Source organism: Monodelphis domestica, chromosome 3 (genome assembly GCF_027887165.1).
Source record: "Monodelphis domestica isolate mMonDom1 chromosome 3, mMonDom1.pri, whole genome shotgun sequence".
NCBI classification, from domain to species: domain Eukaryota; kingdom Metazoa; phylum Chordata; class Mammalia; order Didelphimorphia; family Didelphidae; genus Monodelphis; species Monodelphis domestica.
The window spans coordinates 390,261,128-390,274,943 of NC_077229.1; the positions used below are offsets into that span (position 1 = coordinate 390,261,128).

General features: G+C 39.7%; 1 protein-coding gene across 1 annotated transcript in view; it reads right to left on the bottom strand.

The window, feature by feature from the left end:
• Positions 1 to 486: 486 nt before the first annotated feature.
• ADAMTS16 (ADAM metallopeptidase with thrombospondin type 1 motif 16) overlaps positions 487 to 13,816 on the bottom strand; it is a 261,354-nt gene continuing 248,024 nt past the window's right edge. The window contains exons 22-23 of the mRNA XM_001370697.4: positions 3,773 to 3,920; positions 487 to 2,098 (exon numbers count right to left, since the gene is read on the bottom strand). Of these exons, the coding sequence (XP_001370734.2) occupies positions 1,983 to 2,098; positions 3,773 to 3,920 (264 nt within the window). The 3' untranslated portion in view covers positions 487 to 1,982. The remainder of the gene's footprint in view (positions 2,099 to 3,772; positions 3,921 to 13,816) is intronic.

Genomic DNA, 13,816 nt, shown 5'->3' on the forward strand with positions numbered 1-13,816 from the left:
GTCCAGAGTATTAGAACTGCTGAGCTATTCAGGACCATTTCTGCATTCTTAGGTTGTCTGTTACATGAGACAAAGGGGCAAAGGGCATTATTCACCATATTTATTCAGCAGATTGGTTCTAACAGTCCTTTGGAGGCTGGGAATGCTCTGTTACAAGTCACCTTCTCATTACTGTATATGTGAGCAGTGGAGAGTCAGCATCAATTTGCTAGTTTCAAAGCAAACTATTTAATTGATTACATAGGGATGAGAAAGCAGTGTGGTGTAGTAGAGAAGTATTAGGCTTAGAGTCAGAAAGACCTGGGTGCAAATCCAGCCAAAGAGGCTTACTAGCTGTGTGACCCTGGGTAAGTCACTTAACCTCTATTGGCTTCTATTTCCTCATGTGTAAAAAATAAAAGAGTGTAGACAGTGTTTTCTAAGGTCTTTTCTAGCTTTAAATCTATTACCTTTCATCTTGGGAAATGATGAGACGGTCCAGAGACAAACAGTACAATAAAAATTTTATTATAAAATTTCAGAAAACATAAATATTCAGGTGCTCATTACAAGTGGAGCTGCACCATAAGAACATTACTTTAAGGCAGCACCAATACTGAAATGGAGTATGTCAGAAACAGGACAATGTGTGGCTTTTTCGTTCATGAAATGTTGGCATTCATTCTAAATGGGTATTGCAAAAACAAACCAACCCCCAAACTTGCATACATATGAAACATGATTTAGAAAGTTGGTTATTTAGCAGACAACTATTTTAGTAGTATCATAATTTTTTAATAAAGGGCAGCAGGATTTGGGCATAACCAGACATTTTAAAAAATGATACAGAACAATTCCTTCTTTCCTTCCTTCCTTCCTTCCTTCCTTCCTTCCTTCCTTCCTTCCTTCCTTCCTTCCTTCCTTCCTTCCTTCCTTCCTTCCTTCCTTCCTTCCTTCCTTCCCTCTCTCCCTCCCTCCTTCTCCTCTTTCTTTCTTCCTTTCTGTCTCTTTCTCTATTTTCTGTTACAGCAAAGCATAAAGAAATAAGTTTAAATAGGAAGGCTCCTTTGTAAATAACAAATAGATATAAAAAATAAAACAAGAAAACTGTTGTTTGGCTCATGAGTCTGAAAGGGAAGGAAGCACCTTTTGAGATATTTCATTTTTCCCCCTTTCCACATCTGGTGCATGAATCAAGACATGGTGTCCAGGTTCAAGTGCTTCAAGTATGCTGATGGAACTTTTGATATTGCTCCTCAATGAGGCAGTATTCAGAAAGAGGAACAAACAGACTAACTTCCGGGCTGTTATTTACCAGCAGCTGGGGAGGAGGGACGTGTGGGCCTGAGAGCTTCTGTTCTTGTAACATCTACCCCTTTAAAAAAAAAAAAAGAAGACTCAAAGAGTTCCAGAACTGAAGAACTGGAAGAGACCACAGATCAGCTGGGAGAGGCACTGCATATGTCTGGTTGGTAGATCATCTTAGCTTGTCCTCCTCTTCATGGATTTTTTTTTCTTTTCTTCAGAAAGCACCACATATACTATAATAAGTTCAACTTGGCCTATTCCTTTTTGTCCTTAATTTATTTGAGATTAAAAGAAAAACAACAATAACATACTCCTTAGCAAAGTTTTGCTCATTCCTTTTAGAAAAGGTTCCTTTTGCTGGCAATGATGGTAGGTTTGATTCTTGCCATAGTACTGCAAAAGGTTGCAGAAGGCTTCCATGTTGAAACCATTCGTAATACCATTTATGTGTGTGTTTGTGTATGTGTGTGTATGTGTGTGTGTGTGTGTGTGTGTGTGTGTGTGTGTGTGTGAATGTGTGTTCAGGCCCATTAAAAAATAACCCCAAAGTCAAAGAACAAAGCCTAGTTTTTCTTCAGATGTCTATCTTATTTGGGCACAGCCCAATTTAGATTGTGCAGCTCTTTTTCTCTTGTGATGAAAATATATATATATATATACATATATATATTTCCCACGTGGGAATCAGTCCTAAGTTACAAATTTGATTTCGAACAAGACCTGCAGCACTGCTTGCCATAAAACTTGTGGTTGCACATTCCGTGCTGGGGCACCAAGTAGCACCAGTTGAAATAATCTTTGCAGAAGGTATCTGAAAAAAGAGGAGAAACCATGATCCTTCAACATCCTCAGTAGATTGTTAGCTTTTCAGGGTCAAGGACTGCCTTTCTTTTACTTATTTGTATTCCCAGAATTTAGCACAGTGCTTGGCATTTAGTAGATGCTTAAAAATGTTTATGGTATTGTATCGCCCATGACCTGTTAGCTCCCCAAACACATCACTCACCACAGACAGCAAATGGATATTTTGGTAAAGTAAACGTTATTTTGTCATTACTTTAAGTGGACTTTTGAAACAATGCAGTTCAGAGAATTTCAAAACTTTAGGAGACCTTCATTGGATGTTCTCCTGAAAAGTTTGGGACTTCTCATTCTTCTATCCACTCCCCTCAATAAATCTACCCACCCTCTCATCCACCTAGACAATTTTTCCTCTGTTAATTGAATCTCAATTTTTTAAATTATTTGATCTACTGGGCATGTAGACTCTAAATGAACATCCTAGTGCAAACATTAACGACATGGAAGTAGGTTCTGATCAAGAACACATGCAATATCCAATGAAATTGCATGTGTTCTATGGGAAGGGGTGAGGGAAGGGGAGGGAGCAAAAGAAATATGATTTTTGTAACCAAGAAATAATGTTCTAAATTGACACAATAAATAAATAAATAAAATTTTAGAATCCGATTTTATCTGATCTAGCTAAACCATTCATTCACTGTCCTCTAGCTCCGTTCCTTCTTAGAAAACAGCTTTTTGCTCTCTCCAAATATTTTAGATGTTTGGTGTTGTAAAACAGCACAATCTGGGATGATACAGCAAGTAGAACTGAGTAAGGTTGGCTTTTGTATAACCTGGGAAGAAGTACATAGGCTCCAACCACTTTTTTATGTGAAATATTTCTCACATCTATTTCTTTCCTAGTGGTAATACAGTGATATTAGGAACAAGGTACTTTTCACATAGACAAAGTGGATGTTATTTAATGGGGTAGTTTAATTTAATTCTGGAAGATTGGGGGCAGGATTGGGAATGAAAGAAAGCATAGGTCCTTATCAAGACTCCCTCCACATGGGTCCCCACCAGATATCTCCCCATATGACAGCTCATAAACCCTACTTCTCATGGGATCTACAGCTGCCAAGAATTAATCTACCTCTTTTAGCCATAATATACATGTTTATCCATCACACATTTGGTCATGTCATTTCTCTGCTAAAATATCTTCAATGGCATCCCATTTCCTATTGAGAAAAGTACTAATTCATTACTATTTTATATCATTTCTTTCCAGACAAGACTATTTATCGTGCTTTTCTTGCTCCTGTCTCTCTGATTTGCAGTAGTTCCTTTTTTCTGGAATAATTTCTCCTTCCCTATTCACTTATAAAATGTATCCTTCCTTTATAACCCAAATCAAATAATGCCTACTCCTCCAAAGAGCCCTGATCCCTCAGTTGGTCATAAACTTGATACCTTCAGACATCATAGAGCCCTTTGCATTTCTTGCACGCATTTATTATGAACTATTTTGTTTTATAGTTATACTCGAATTCAAATAAATATAGGCTTGTGAGGTCAGAGACATCATATTTTATCTAAATTTTGTGTTCTTCCCTATCATCTTCCATGAATACACTGTAGATTATCTGCTTACCACTTGTTAAAATTTAAACATGGAAACACTGTCAGTCACACTTACCTTTCTTTTCTGGTATAGGGCAGAAGTGGGTATTGCAGGCTAGGGAGCTGATAGGTTTCTGCTGGGGAAAGCATCCTGTGGCTGGCCGGCCACCTGCTAGGCACTGGACTGATCGTGTTTGAACTCCACCTCCACAAGTTGCTGTGCACTGTAAAAAAAGAAAAAGCATAAAGAGACATTGTGTGGCATGGTGTGGTGTGGTGTGGTGTGGTGTGGTATTTAAAGCTTTGCAAGTGGCAAGCTAGATCCTAAAAAACAAAAACAAAAACAAAACATCTATAATGAGGGAGAAAGGCAAATGGTCAGCACTCACAAAAGACCTGGATTGGAATAGTTTTCTTTTTTTCTTTTGGGCCCTCAGGAATTAGCACGGTACAATGGAAAGAATATTAATTTGAGCCGTAGAACCTAGGTTCAAATCTTGCCTCTTGCTCTTACTATCTGCGTGATATTAGTTAATCACTTAATTTCCTTAAGTTTCCTTCAGATCTTCAGTTCCCTCATCTGCAGACAGAGGGAATTGTATTAGATGATTTCCAAATCCCTTTTAGTTCTAGAATGATGCTTTTATATTTACTGATAACTGGAAGACTGAATTTGTTTTAATGAAGCAAAAATAACATACCTATGTTTTCATGTTCACTTTGGAGATATATTAAGGGAATAGAAAGGGAAGAAGGTGAATTTATATGAAGAACCTGAAGCATTTTAAGAAAAATACAGAAAATTAGTCATTTTAAATTCATTAGCATATTTTCTTACTAAATCCCTACCAGATGCTGGAATGAATAAGAATTTTTTTTCCCTTTTTTAAACACTTACCTTCCATCTTGGAATCAATACTGTGTATTGGTTCCAAGGCAGAAGAGTGGTAAGGGCTAGGCAATGGGGGTCAAGTGACTTGCCCAGGGTCACACAGCTGGGAAGTGTCTGAGGCCAGATTTGAACCTAGGACTCCCATCTCTAGGTCTGGCTCTCCATCCACTGAGCTACCCAACTGCCCCCAAGAGAATGTTTTTAAATATGTGAGGGTGATATAGTTACCCTTTTCACATCCCAAAACTCCTTATTCTCTCTCTCTGCTTCCTTATGTCATTCTTACATCCCTTTTTTCTTTCATTTTTCTCTTCCTTCTCTTTGATTTCCTTTCAAGATGTTTTAGTCTAAAAAGGTCAGAGATAGTGATGTAGGAATAACTCCTATGTCAGTGATGGTGAGCCTATGACATAGGTACCAAAGATGGCATGCAGAGAACATGCCACCCACATCCTCTCAGAGTTCATTACTAGAAAGGCAGAGGGACTTGGGTGGAGCTGCTCCCTCCCCCTTTCCACAGGGTCTAAGGACATTTTTTCACATCCCCCATCCCTCTGCCCAGCAGACCATTGGGAGCACACAGGGGGTAAGGTGGGTGGTTCATAGGTGGCAGAGTTGGAGGGGAGAAGAATGCTTGGGTCACTCCCCTCCCCCTCTCTATACTCATGAGGATATTCATCACCTCACCCACTCCATTCACCCAGAAGCCCAATGGGAATGATTCCTTCCTCCCATGTGTGGGATAAAGGGTGTGTGTGCTTGGCACTCATTGAGGGGAGGGGCAGTCATGGTCTAGGGGGACAGCCATGGCACTTGGTCTGAGGGGTAGAGTAGGGGCAGGGCCAGGCACTCAATCTTCAAAAGATTCACCATCACTGTCCTATGTCATAAATGAAATTGCTGACAAGTCAGGCTACTAATGGTTGATATGTCCTTCCTGAGTAATTTTTCAGGAAAACATGGGTTAAACCCTGAAACAGAAGAAGTTTGCCTTCTCTTTCCCTTCTTTTCTCAACGGTTGAAATATTCCCTCGCACTGCACCTCCCCACTGACCCTCAAAAATAATTCCTCTGTTTATGAGTGTAGCATCTCAAGCATATTCACATCTATGAAATATAAATGACTGTATGGTTACTGTGTCTCCAAGCATAAGGTTATACCAAAGAGGCTTGTGAATGTAACCTTGAACTGGCCATGCAGCCCTTGGCTAAGACAAACTCATTAACATGCTCGGACTCAATTCCCTGGGAAAGCCCGGTTTGCAATCTACACACCCAAAGGTGTTCCCTCTACCTTGCCACCCAATCTTAAGTGTCTATACTTTGTGATGTGGTTACTACATGCTTGGGAGTACCGCCCAGGCAGGACAGGATTAAATTCAGAGGCAAACCCATGAACTCTCTCTTGGTTTTCTCTCCCCTTTCATGGAGCTCCACTGGGCTCCTTAATGACTATGTCTCTCTCCTCTTAACCTTCTCCTTCCCCAAAGCTGTAACCATCTAGGCCTGCATTTCCTACCTTAATCTCCTCCTCCACCTCGTGTTCCTTTGTACTCATACTTTCCTATCAAAGGGAGTATCATAGGGGTTGCCTGCTCTATCCAACCACTGACTTGTCCATGTCTTTCATTTCCACCCTGGTTCTCGGTTCCTACCTCTCCTCGGGTCCCATCACAAAGGTGAGCCCCTTCCCTTGTGGGACCCTGCTGGTCAGGGAGGTCCATTAAGGAAAACCCCACAATGAGATTCATCATATATGGATCTACTGAAAATGAATTACCTTTTTCCAAGAAGTAAAACAGTGCACAGTGTGAAAATGATAATAAATATGGAGATAAATCATCTTCCACTGAAGTTTAAAGATATAGTAAACAAAAAAGAGGGGTCACTACCCCAACCCCAAATTTTTATCTTGAGGGCAAGATGGCATTTTCTAATATTATTCTCAATAATTTTCTTTAAAAATTATCTGTGAATTCTATAATAAACTCACAATATCCTATTATAAGACTAATATCATGTGGTCAATTTTCAATTCATAACATAAATAGCATACTTATGGAAAAATGCTATCGTTTTTGCCAACAATTAAAAACCTTAGATGTAACATGCATGTATGACTTGGGAAAGGATTAATTAGATACTTAAGAGAAGGTAGGTGGCAAAGTAGTCAGTGTGCCAATCCTGGAGTCAGAAAGATTCATCTTTGTGAGTTCAAATCTGGTCTCAGACCTTTATCACCTTAGACAAGTTATTTAACCTGTTTGCCTAAGTTTCTCATTTGTAAAATGAAATTGAGAAAGAAATGTCAAACCACTCTAGTATCTATGCAAGAAGCCCTCAAGTGGGGTCTAATGTGCAGGTCTAAAAAAATAAAAGATTAGACAACAAGAATTAGATCCTTTCCTAGTTTACCAAAATCATATATCAACTTGTGGCTGGGGCAAAAATCCCTGAATATTGAACACAATACTGAGGCTCAAATCTTATAAAGTCTCTAAGAGCATGTAGCATATGTTTTTATCTTATAAAATGAAAGATCAATTAAACCAATATTAATCTCAACTCATAGTTTTCAGTGCTGAAAGTAACATCAGAGGATCTTACCCAGAATTTAAAATGAAATCCACATCCCCAATAAGTAGTTAACCAGACTATACTTGAGGACCTTTTATGATAGGGAGTTAATGAGCTCCAGGCAGTGCATTTTTTATCTTATTTTTTGTGAGATATAATTATCAAGTCATTTTTACCCTTATGTTGAATGTAAAGCCATTCTTCTGTAGTTTCTTTTCACCATCCAGGATAACCTAATAGAATAGGTCTAACTTCTACCTGAAAGCTATTAAATATTTTAAATGTTCTAGATCTCTAAATATGCATATTTCTTTCCATCAGTCCTCATATACTATTCTTTTGAGTCCTTTCATTATCATGGTCACCTTCCTAGACAGGCTCTAGTTTCTCAACATCTTCCATATTCATTTATTCATATGACTAATTTTTTTAACACTCCACTTGCATCTATTGAGTGTCTATTGTAGACATATCACTGTTAAAGAAGAAACCTTTGAGAACCTACTACATAGTGCATATATCAAACAATTGAAATTTTTCTATTCCTTATGCTGGGTTTGAAGAAAAATATGGACCAGAATTGATGGCAAAAAGGAATATGGAATGCTAAAATTGAATATGCTACTTCACTAAAAATATTTCAAAATATTCATATTTGTAGGCAGTTTTGCAAAATGCTTTAGTAAATAATCTCTCTCTCTCTCCTTCCTATCAACCCCCCCTCTTTTTCCTCACTGGAATGTTAAATGTGTTCTAGACAATCCCAGGGTATGGTTCTCTGCTAGAAAAAGTCCAAGGGGTCCAGGATGGTTTCAGGGTATTCAGAACTCAAAGAAAGGATATGATATTTTTTAAAATCAGTATGAAAAGAGGCTGGATAATGACCCTCCTGCAAAACAAAAGTTTGAGGGAATAGTGGCAGGTGCAAAAAAATGGTGGTGCCTGGCAACGAGTACATAATTTCGTCTCAGTAGGGGCAGTAATTATATGCAGATGTTTTATATAAACTTTAGCAGCAGGATATTAGGAGTGATGTTCTGACTGGCTAACTGAAACTGTTGAAGCAAGTTCCTGAAGTCTGCATGGTCGTGAAAACTAGAAGCACTCTAAGACTTGGCATGTCAACTTGACCTATGGCAACAACTAAGCAACCTTGGGTTCTAACTTACATATATGAATATTTGGCTTACTGGCCAGTTTATTTAGTTATCCAATAGGCTTTCCTTAAAAGAGTTAACTACCAAACTGGCTCAAAATGCTTCTTTCCTCTAGGCAAAAATATTAGGATGTCACAGAAGTTATAGGGATTCAGATTAATCCCAAACCTTATCCAGGGTCCTGAAAAGGCTCATAACTCAGAGGTGCTGCCCATTTGCTTGTAGAATCAAAATGGCTCATTGGGGTTATTCAGCATTGTGAATAACGAGGTCAGGGTGGATATGCCAGAGTAATTACAGGGCCACCAAAGTTAAATAGACCTACATTCCAAATTAGAGAATCCAAAATAATCCCCATTCTGCTCTCCATCCCAAGAAGATTCAAGTCTATTCAAGATCCAAGTCTCTTTGGATAGATTAGAACTGAATACAGATATTAAGGGAGACAACTAAATTACTTCCAAGGTCCTTTCTAGCTCTGATTAGTCTTTAATATCCTTCAATGGATTGTCATACATCTCAAGCTCTTTAATTGTGGACACCCCAGGATTCTTTACAGAGCCCCTTTTTTCTTCTTTCTTCACTTTCTAACTTGGGAACCTCATCAGCTCCTAGTGATTTAACTGATATCTTGATACATCTATACATTTTAGATCTATATATCCAGCAACAGTCTCTTCTCTGAGTTGCAGGATCATCACCAACTGTCTATTGGCTATGTCCAACTTGATGTCTTGTAGCAAAATGTCCACAAAAACCCTCATTACTTTTCTCTTTTTCTTTCAAGCTTTCCTATTACTGTTGAACATAATACTAGTCTTTTAGCCTCTGAGGTTGTCATTTCTCAATGTTATTTCTGCCTTCTCATTCTTCCTTAGCTCACTTATCTATTTAGTCACCAAACACTCTCATTTCTACTTCTACAAAACCTCTCTCATCTTTTTCCTTTTCTCTTCTCACATAGCCACCACTTTATTTCAGCCGCTCATCACCTTTCCCTTATACTACAATTGTAGCCTTCTACTTGATCTCCCTTCAATACTCTCCCCTATGTAATCTCTCTTTTCATGATGCTGCCAAACTGATTTTCCTCAAGTGCATGCCTGACCATGTTACTTCCATACTCAATAAACCTCACTAGCCCCATTATCTTTTTTTAAAAAACCCTTACCTTCCTTCTTAGAATCTATACTGTGTGCTATTTATAAGGCAGACAAGTGGTAAGGGCTAGGCAAGGGAAATTAAGTGACTTGACCAGGGACACAGCTAGGAAGTATCAGAGGTCAGACTTGAACCCAGGACGTCCCATCTCTGGGCCTGGTTCTCAAAACACTGAACCACTTACATACCCTTCCCACATCATCTTAAGGAGAAATTATGGACAATTTTGCTTGACTTTGGAGTCATTTGTTATTAATAAGTCAAAAGTATTTATTAAGCTTCTACTCTGTGCTCAGAACTTTGCTAAGTGATGGGATAAAGTACAAAGAATAAAACAATCCCCACTTGGGATGAGCTTGTGTTCCTTGACTCAAACCCACCTTTTTAGACTTGTTACAAATTCTAGCCCTTCATATACACTACAATCAGTTGATCTGGCCTTCTTATTTTTCCTCATACATGAAACTTAATTCTTGAGCCCAAGTCCCTATCTTGGCAATGAGGAGTTTGGAATGCCCACCTCTTCCTAGAATTTTAGTGCACTTGTTTGGACACATGGATTTCCTTTGTAGAGATTATTTTAGCACTTTTAACAAGCTTTGTCTCCACTCTCAGGATTGTATGCTTTGGAATCAGAGAAAGAGAACATCTTAATGAAAGTGAACACCTGTGAGAGCCAACCACACACTCTTCTGTGTATGACTGCTCAATCAAACAATAGAGGGCACAATGCAAAGAGCAGAGGAAGCTAGAAATACACAGAGAAAAAAGAGGAAACACTTAGCAATCAGTATATCAAGAAAGAAAGCTGTAAATAGTCTAGCCGGAATTATGTACATTATTTTAAGATAATAGAACTTGCTCCAAAAATTTTTTAAATGTCAGCAATTAAAGCAGTACCTGCAAAAAGATAGCAGGCTCGATTTTCTTTTGGATAGTCTGATACACAACGGTGAAATAAAACCTTTTAAACAGAGGGTATAAAAATGGTATGAAAATTGTGTTATGGTATATGAGTAGTAACACTACTTGCCAAAAATTACAAGAACACATTGCCAGAATCCCATAGTATTGAGTGACCTTGAGCAGGGCTCCAGGGCTCTCTTCCTGAGACCATAGCCAAGGGGCAATAAACTCTGCCTTCCACTGTTTCCTCTACTTTCCCTACCCCAGAGGGGGCTTTTAATCTAGGAATTCCCAAGTCCTCCCCCTTCTGACTGAGTGACGAACACAAGATCAATGTTGGCTATTCCTTCTTTGTGGGGAGTGAGAATGAAAAATAGAAAGGATGTCTGTAAACCGACAGACAAGCTGAGAGCGTTTTTATTTTTCCTCTCTGGACTGAAGGATAGTCAGGCCCACTGGATATTAAACTGCAGCACCTTGGGACTTCAGCTGATAAGTATGGTATGCCTCTAATGTTTCTGCTAGGGCTTTCTTCCCTCCCCTCTTGACTTTCTAACAAAGCTCAGCAAAATTCCTCAGTAAGTTAGTCTTAAAATATGACTGTAAGTAACCAGAGAAAATTAATTGTGTGGGCATGGGAATGCCTAATTTCCAAATTATCAGGGTCAAATACAATTGATCCAGCTGTTTTCCATCAAATATTCTTTATTTCTGTATATTCTAGTCTAATCATAATTCAGAAAAATGATGGAGGTCTGGCTCCATTTTTTGCATGTGTGTTTTAGACATTCTTCAAGGTCATGAATATATTGCACACGGACATCCTGGATTTTGCTAAGTATAGTGTATAGCATAGTGGTAGTCTCTTGGTGACCGAGAATGACTATTGTCTTTGTGCAGTTTCATGTACGGTGTACCCTCATGTGGTTTTGGAGTCCAAAGCCTGAGGCGCACAGTTTGTGGCACACGGGGCCTGGGACGCCAGTTGTTACGGGAGGTGCGGTTGTGGCCTGGTGTTGGCGTTCATGCGCAGCAGCAAGACGTTGACGTTGCTCATCTTCAAAGGTGGCGGCATGGTGAATGTGGGTTCGCCAGCTGTTTCTGTCAGAGGCAGCGAGTTCTAGTTGCTTTGGTTAATGCCAGCCCTCTTCAAGTTGGACTTTAGCGGATCCTTGAATCTTTCCTTTGGTCGGCCTTGTTTCCTGAGTCCAGCTGACAGTTCACCATAGAATACCTGTCTTGGTATTCGCTGTGGGTCCATGCGGATGACGTGTCCAGACCATCGTAGCTGGGTGTTGAGGACCATGACTTCGATGCTGGTGGAGTTGACTCTGTCGAGGACTTCCTGGTTGGTGATTCGGTCCTGCCATCGGATCCTCATGATTGACCGGAGGGAGCGTTGGTGGAATTGCTCCAGCTGTTTCACGTGCTTCTGGTACAGTGTCCATGTCTCACAACCGTACAGGAGCGAGCTGAGGACCACTGCGTTGTACACTTTGAGCTTCGTCGCAGTGCTTACACCTCTGTGTTGGAGGACTTTGCAGAGCAGCCGCCCGAGTGCCTGGCTGGCCTTTTGGATCCTGGCATTAATCTCGTGGTCTAGGGACCCGTCGTTGGTGATGATGCTGCCCAGATACTAGAAAGTGTTGACTTAGAAAGCTGAGTGCCGTCGATTGTAATGCACGGCTGGTTCGTTGGCCTCCCTGGTGCAGGTTGGAACAGCACCTCTGTGTTGCTGAGGCTGATAGTCAGGCCAAACAGTTTTGTTGCGGTGGAGAACCTGTCCACAATGGTTTGGAGATGATTTTCTTGGTGGGCCATGAGAGCACAGTCATCTGCAAAGAGAGCTTCCAGGATGAGTCTCTCTGTTGTCTTTGTTTTTGCAGTCAGGCGGCGAAGGTCGAATAGTGAGCCATCCAGTCGGTATTTGATGTAGATGCCCAGGTCTAGATCCATCACAGCATGTTGTAATACTTGGGTGAAAAATAGGTTGATGAACATAAAGAAGGAAACTATATAAGTAAATTAGGTGAACACAGAATAGTATACCTGTTAGACCTTTGGGAAGGGAAAGATTTTAAAACCAAGCAAGACTTAGAGTCACAAAATGTAAAATAAATAATTTTGACTACATCAAATTAAAAAGTTTTTGTACAAACAAAACCAATGTAACTAAAATCCGAAGAAAAGCAACAAATTGGGAAACAATCTTTATAAAAACCTCTGACAAAGGTTTAATTACTCAAATTTACAAAGAGCTAAATCAATTGTACAAAAAATCAAGCCATTCTCCAATTGATAAATGGGCAAGGGACATGAACAGGTAGTTCTCAGCCAAAGAAATCAAAACTATTAATAAGCACATGAAAAAGTGTTCTACATCTCTTATAATCAGAGAGATGCAAATCAAAACAACTCTGACGTATCACCTCACACCTAGAAGATTGGCTAACATAACAGCTATGGAAAGTAATGAATGTGGAGGAGATGTGGCAAAGTAGGGACAATAATTCATTGCTGGTGGAGTTGTGAATTAATCCAACCATTCTGGAGGGCAATTTGGAACTATGTCCAAAGGGCAATAAAAGACTGTCTGTCCTTTGATCCAGCCATAGCACTACTGGGCTTGTACCCCAAAGAGATAATAAGGAAAAAGACTTGTACAAGAATATTCATAGCTATGCTCCTTGTGGTGGCCAAAAATTGGAAAATGAGGGGATGCCCTTCCATTGGGGAATGGCTGAACAAATTGTGGTATATGTTGGTGATGGAATACTATTGTGCTAAAAGGAATAATAAAGTGGAGGAATTCCATGGAGACTGGAACAACCTCCAGGAAGTGATGCAGAGCGAAAGGAGCAGAACCAGGAAAACATTGTACACAGAGACTGATACATTGTGGTACAATCGAAGGTAATGGACTTCTCCATTAGTGGCAATGCAGTGTCTCTGAACAATCTGCAGGGATCTATGAGAAAGAACACTATCCACATTCAGAAGATAAACTGTGGGAGTAAAAATACCGACGAAAAGCAACTGCTTGACTATAGGGCTTGAGGGGATATGACTGAGGAGAGACTCTAAATGAACACTCTAATGCAAATACCAACAACATGGAAATGGGTTTGAGTCAAGAACACATGTGATACCCAGTGGAATTGCACGTCGGCTGTGGGAGAGGTGGTGGGAGGAGGGGAGGGAAGAAAAGAAAATGATCTTTGTTTCCAATGAATAATGTTTGGAAATGACCAAATAAAAATTAAAAAAAAGAAAAAAGAAAAATAGGTTGACTAGTACTGGAGTGAGGACTCAGCCTTGTTTCACGCCATTGAAGATGTTGAAGTGATCTGAAGTCTCTCCACCAGATAGGACTTCCCCTGTCATGTCGACATGAAAGAGCTGGATCAGTTTGATGAATTTTGCTGGG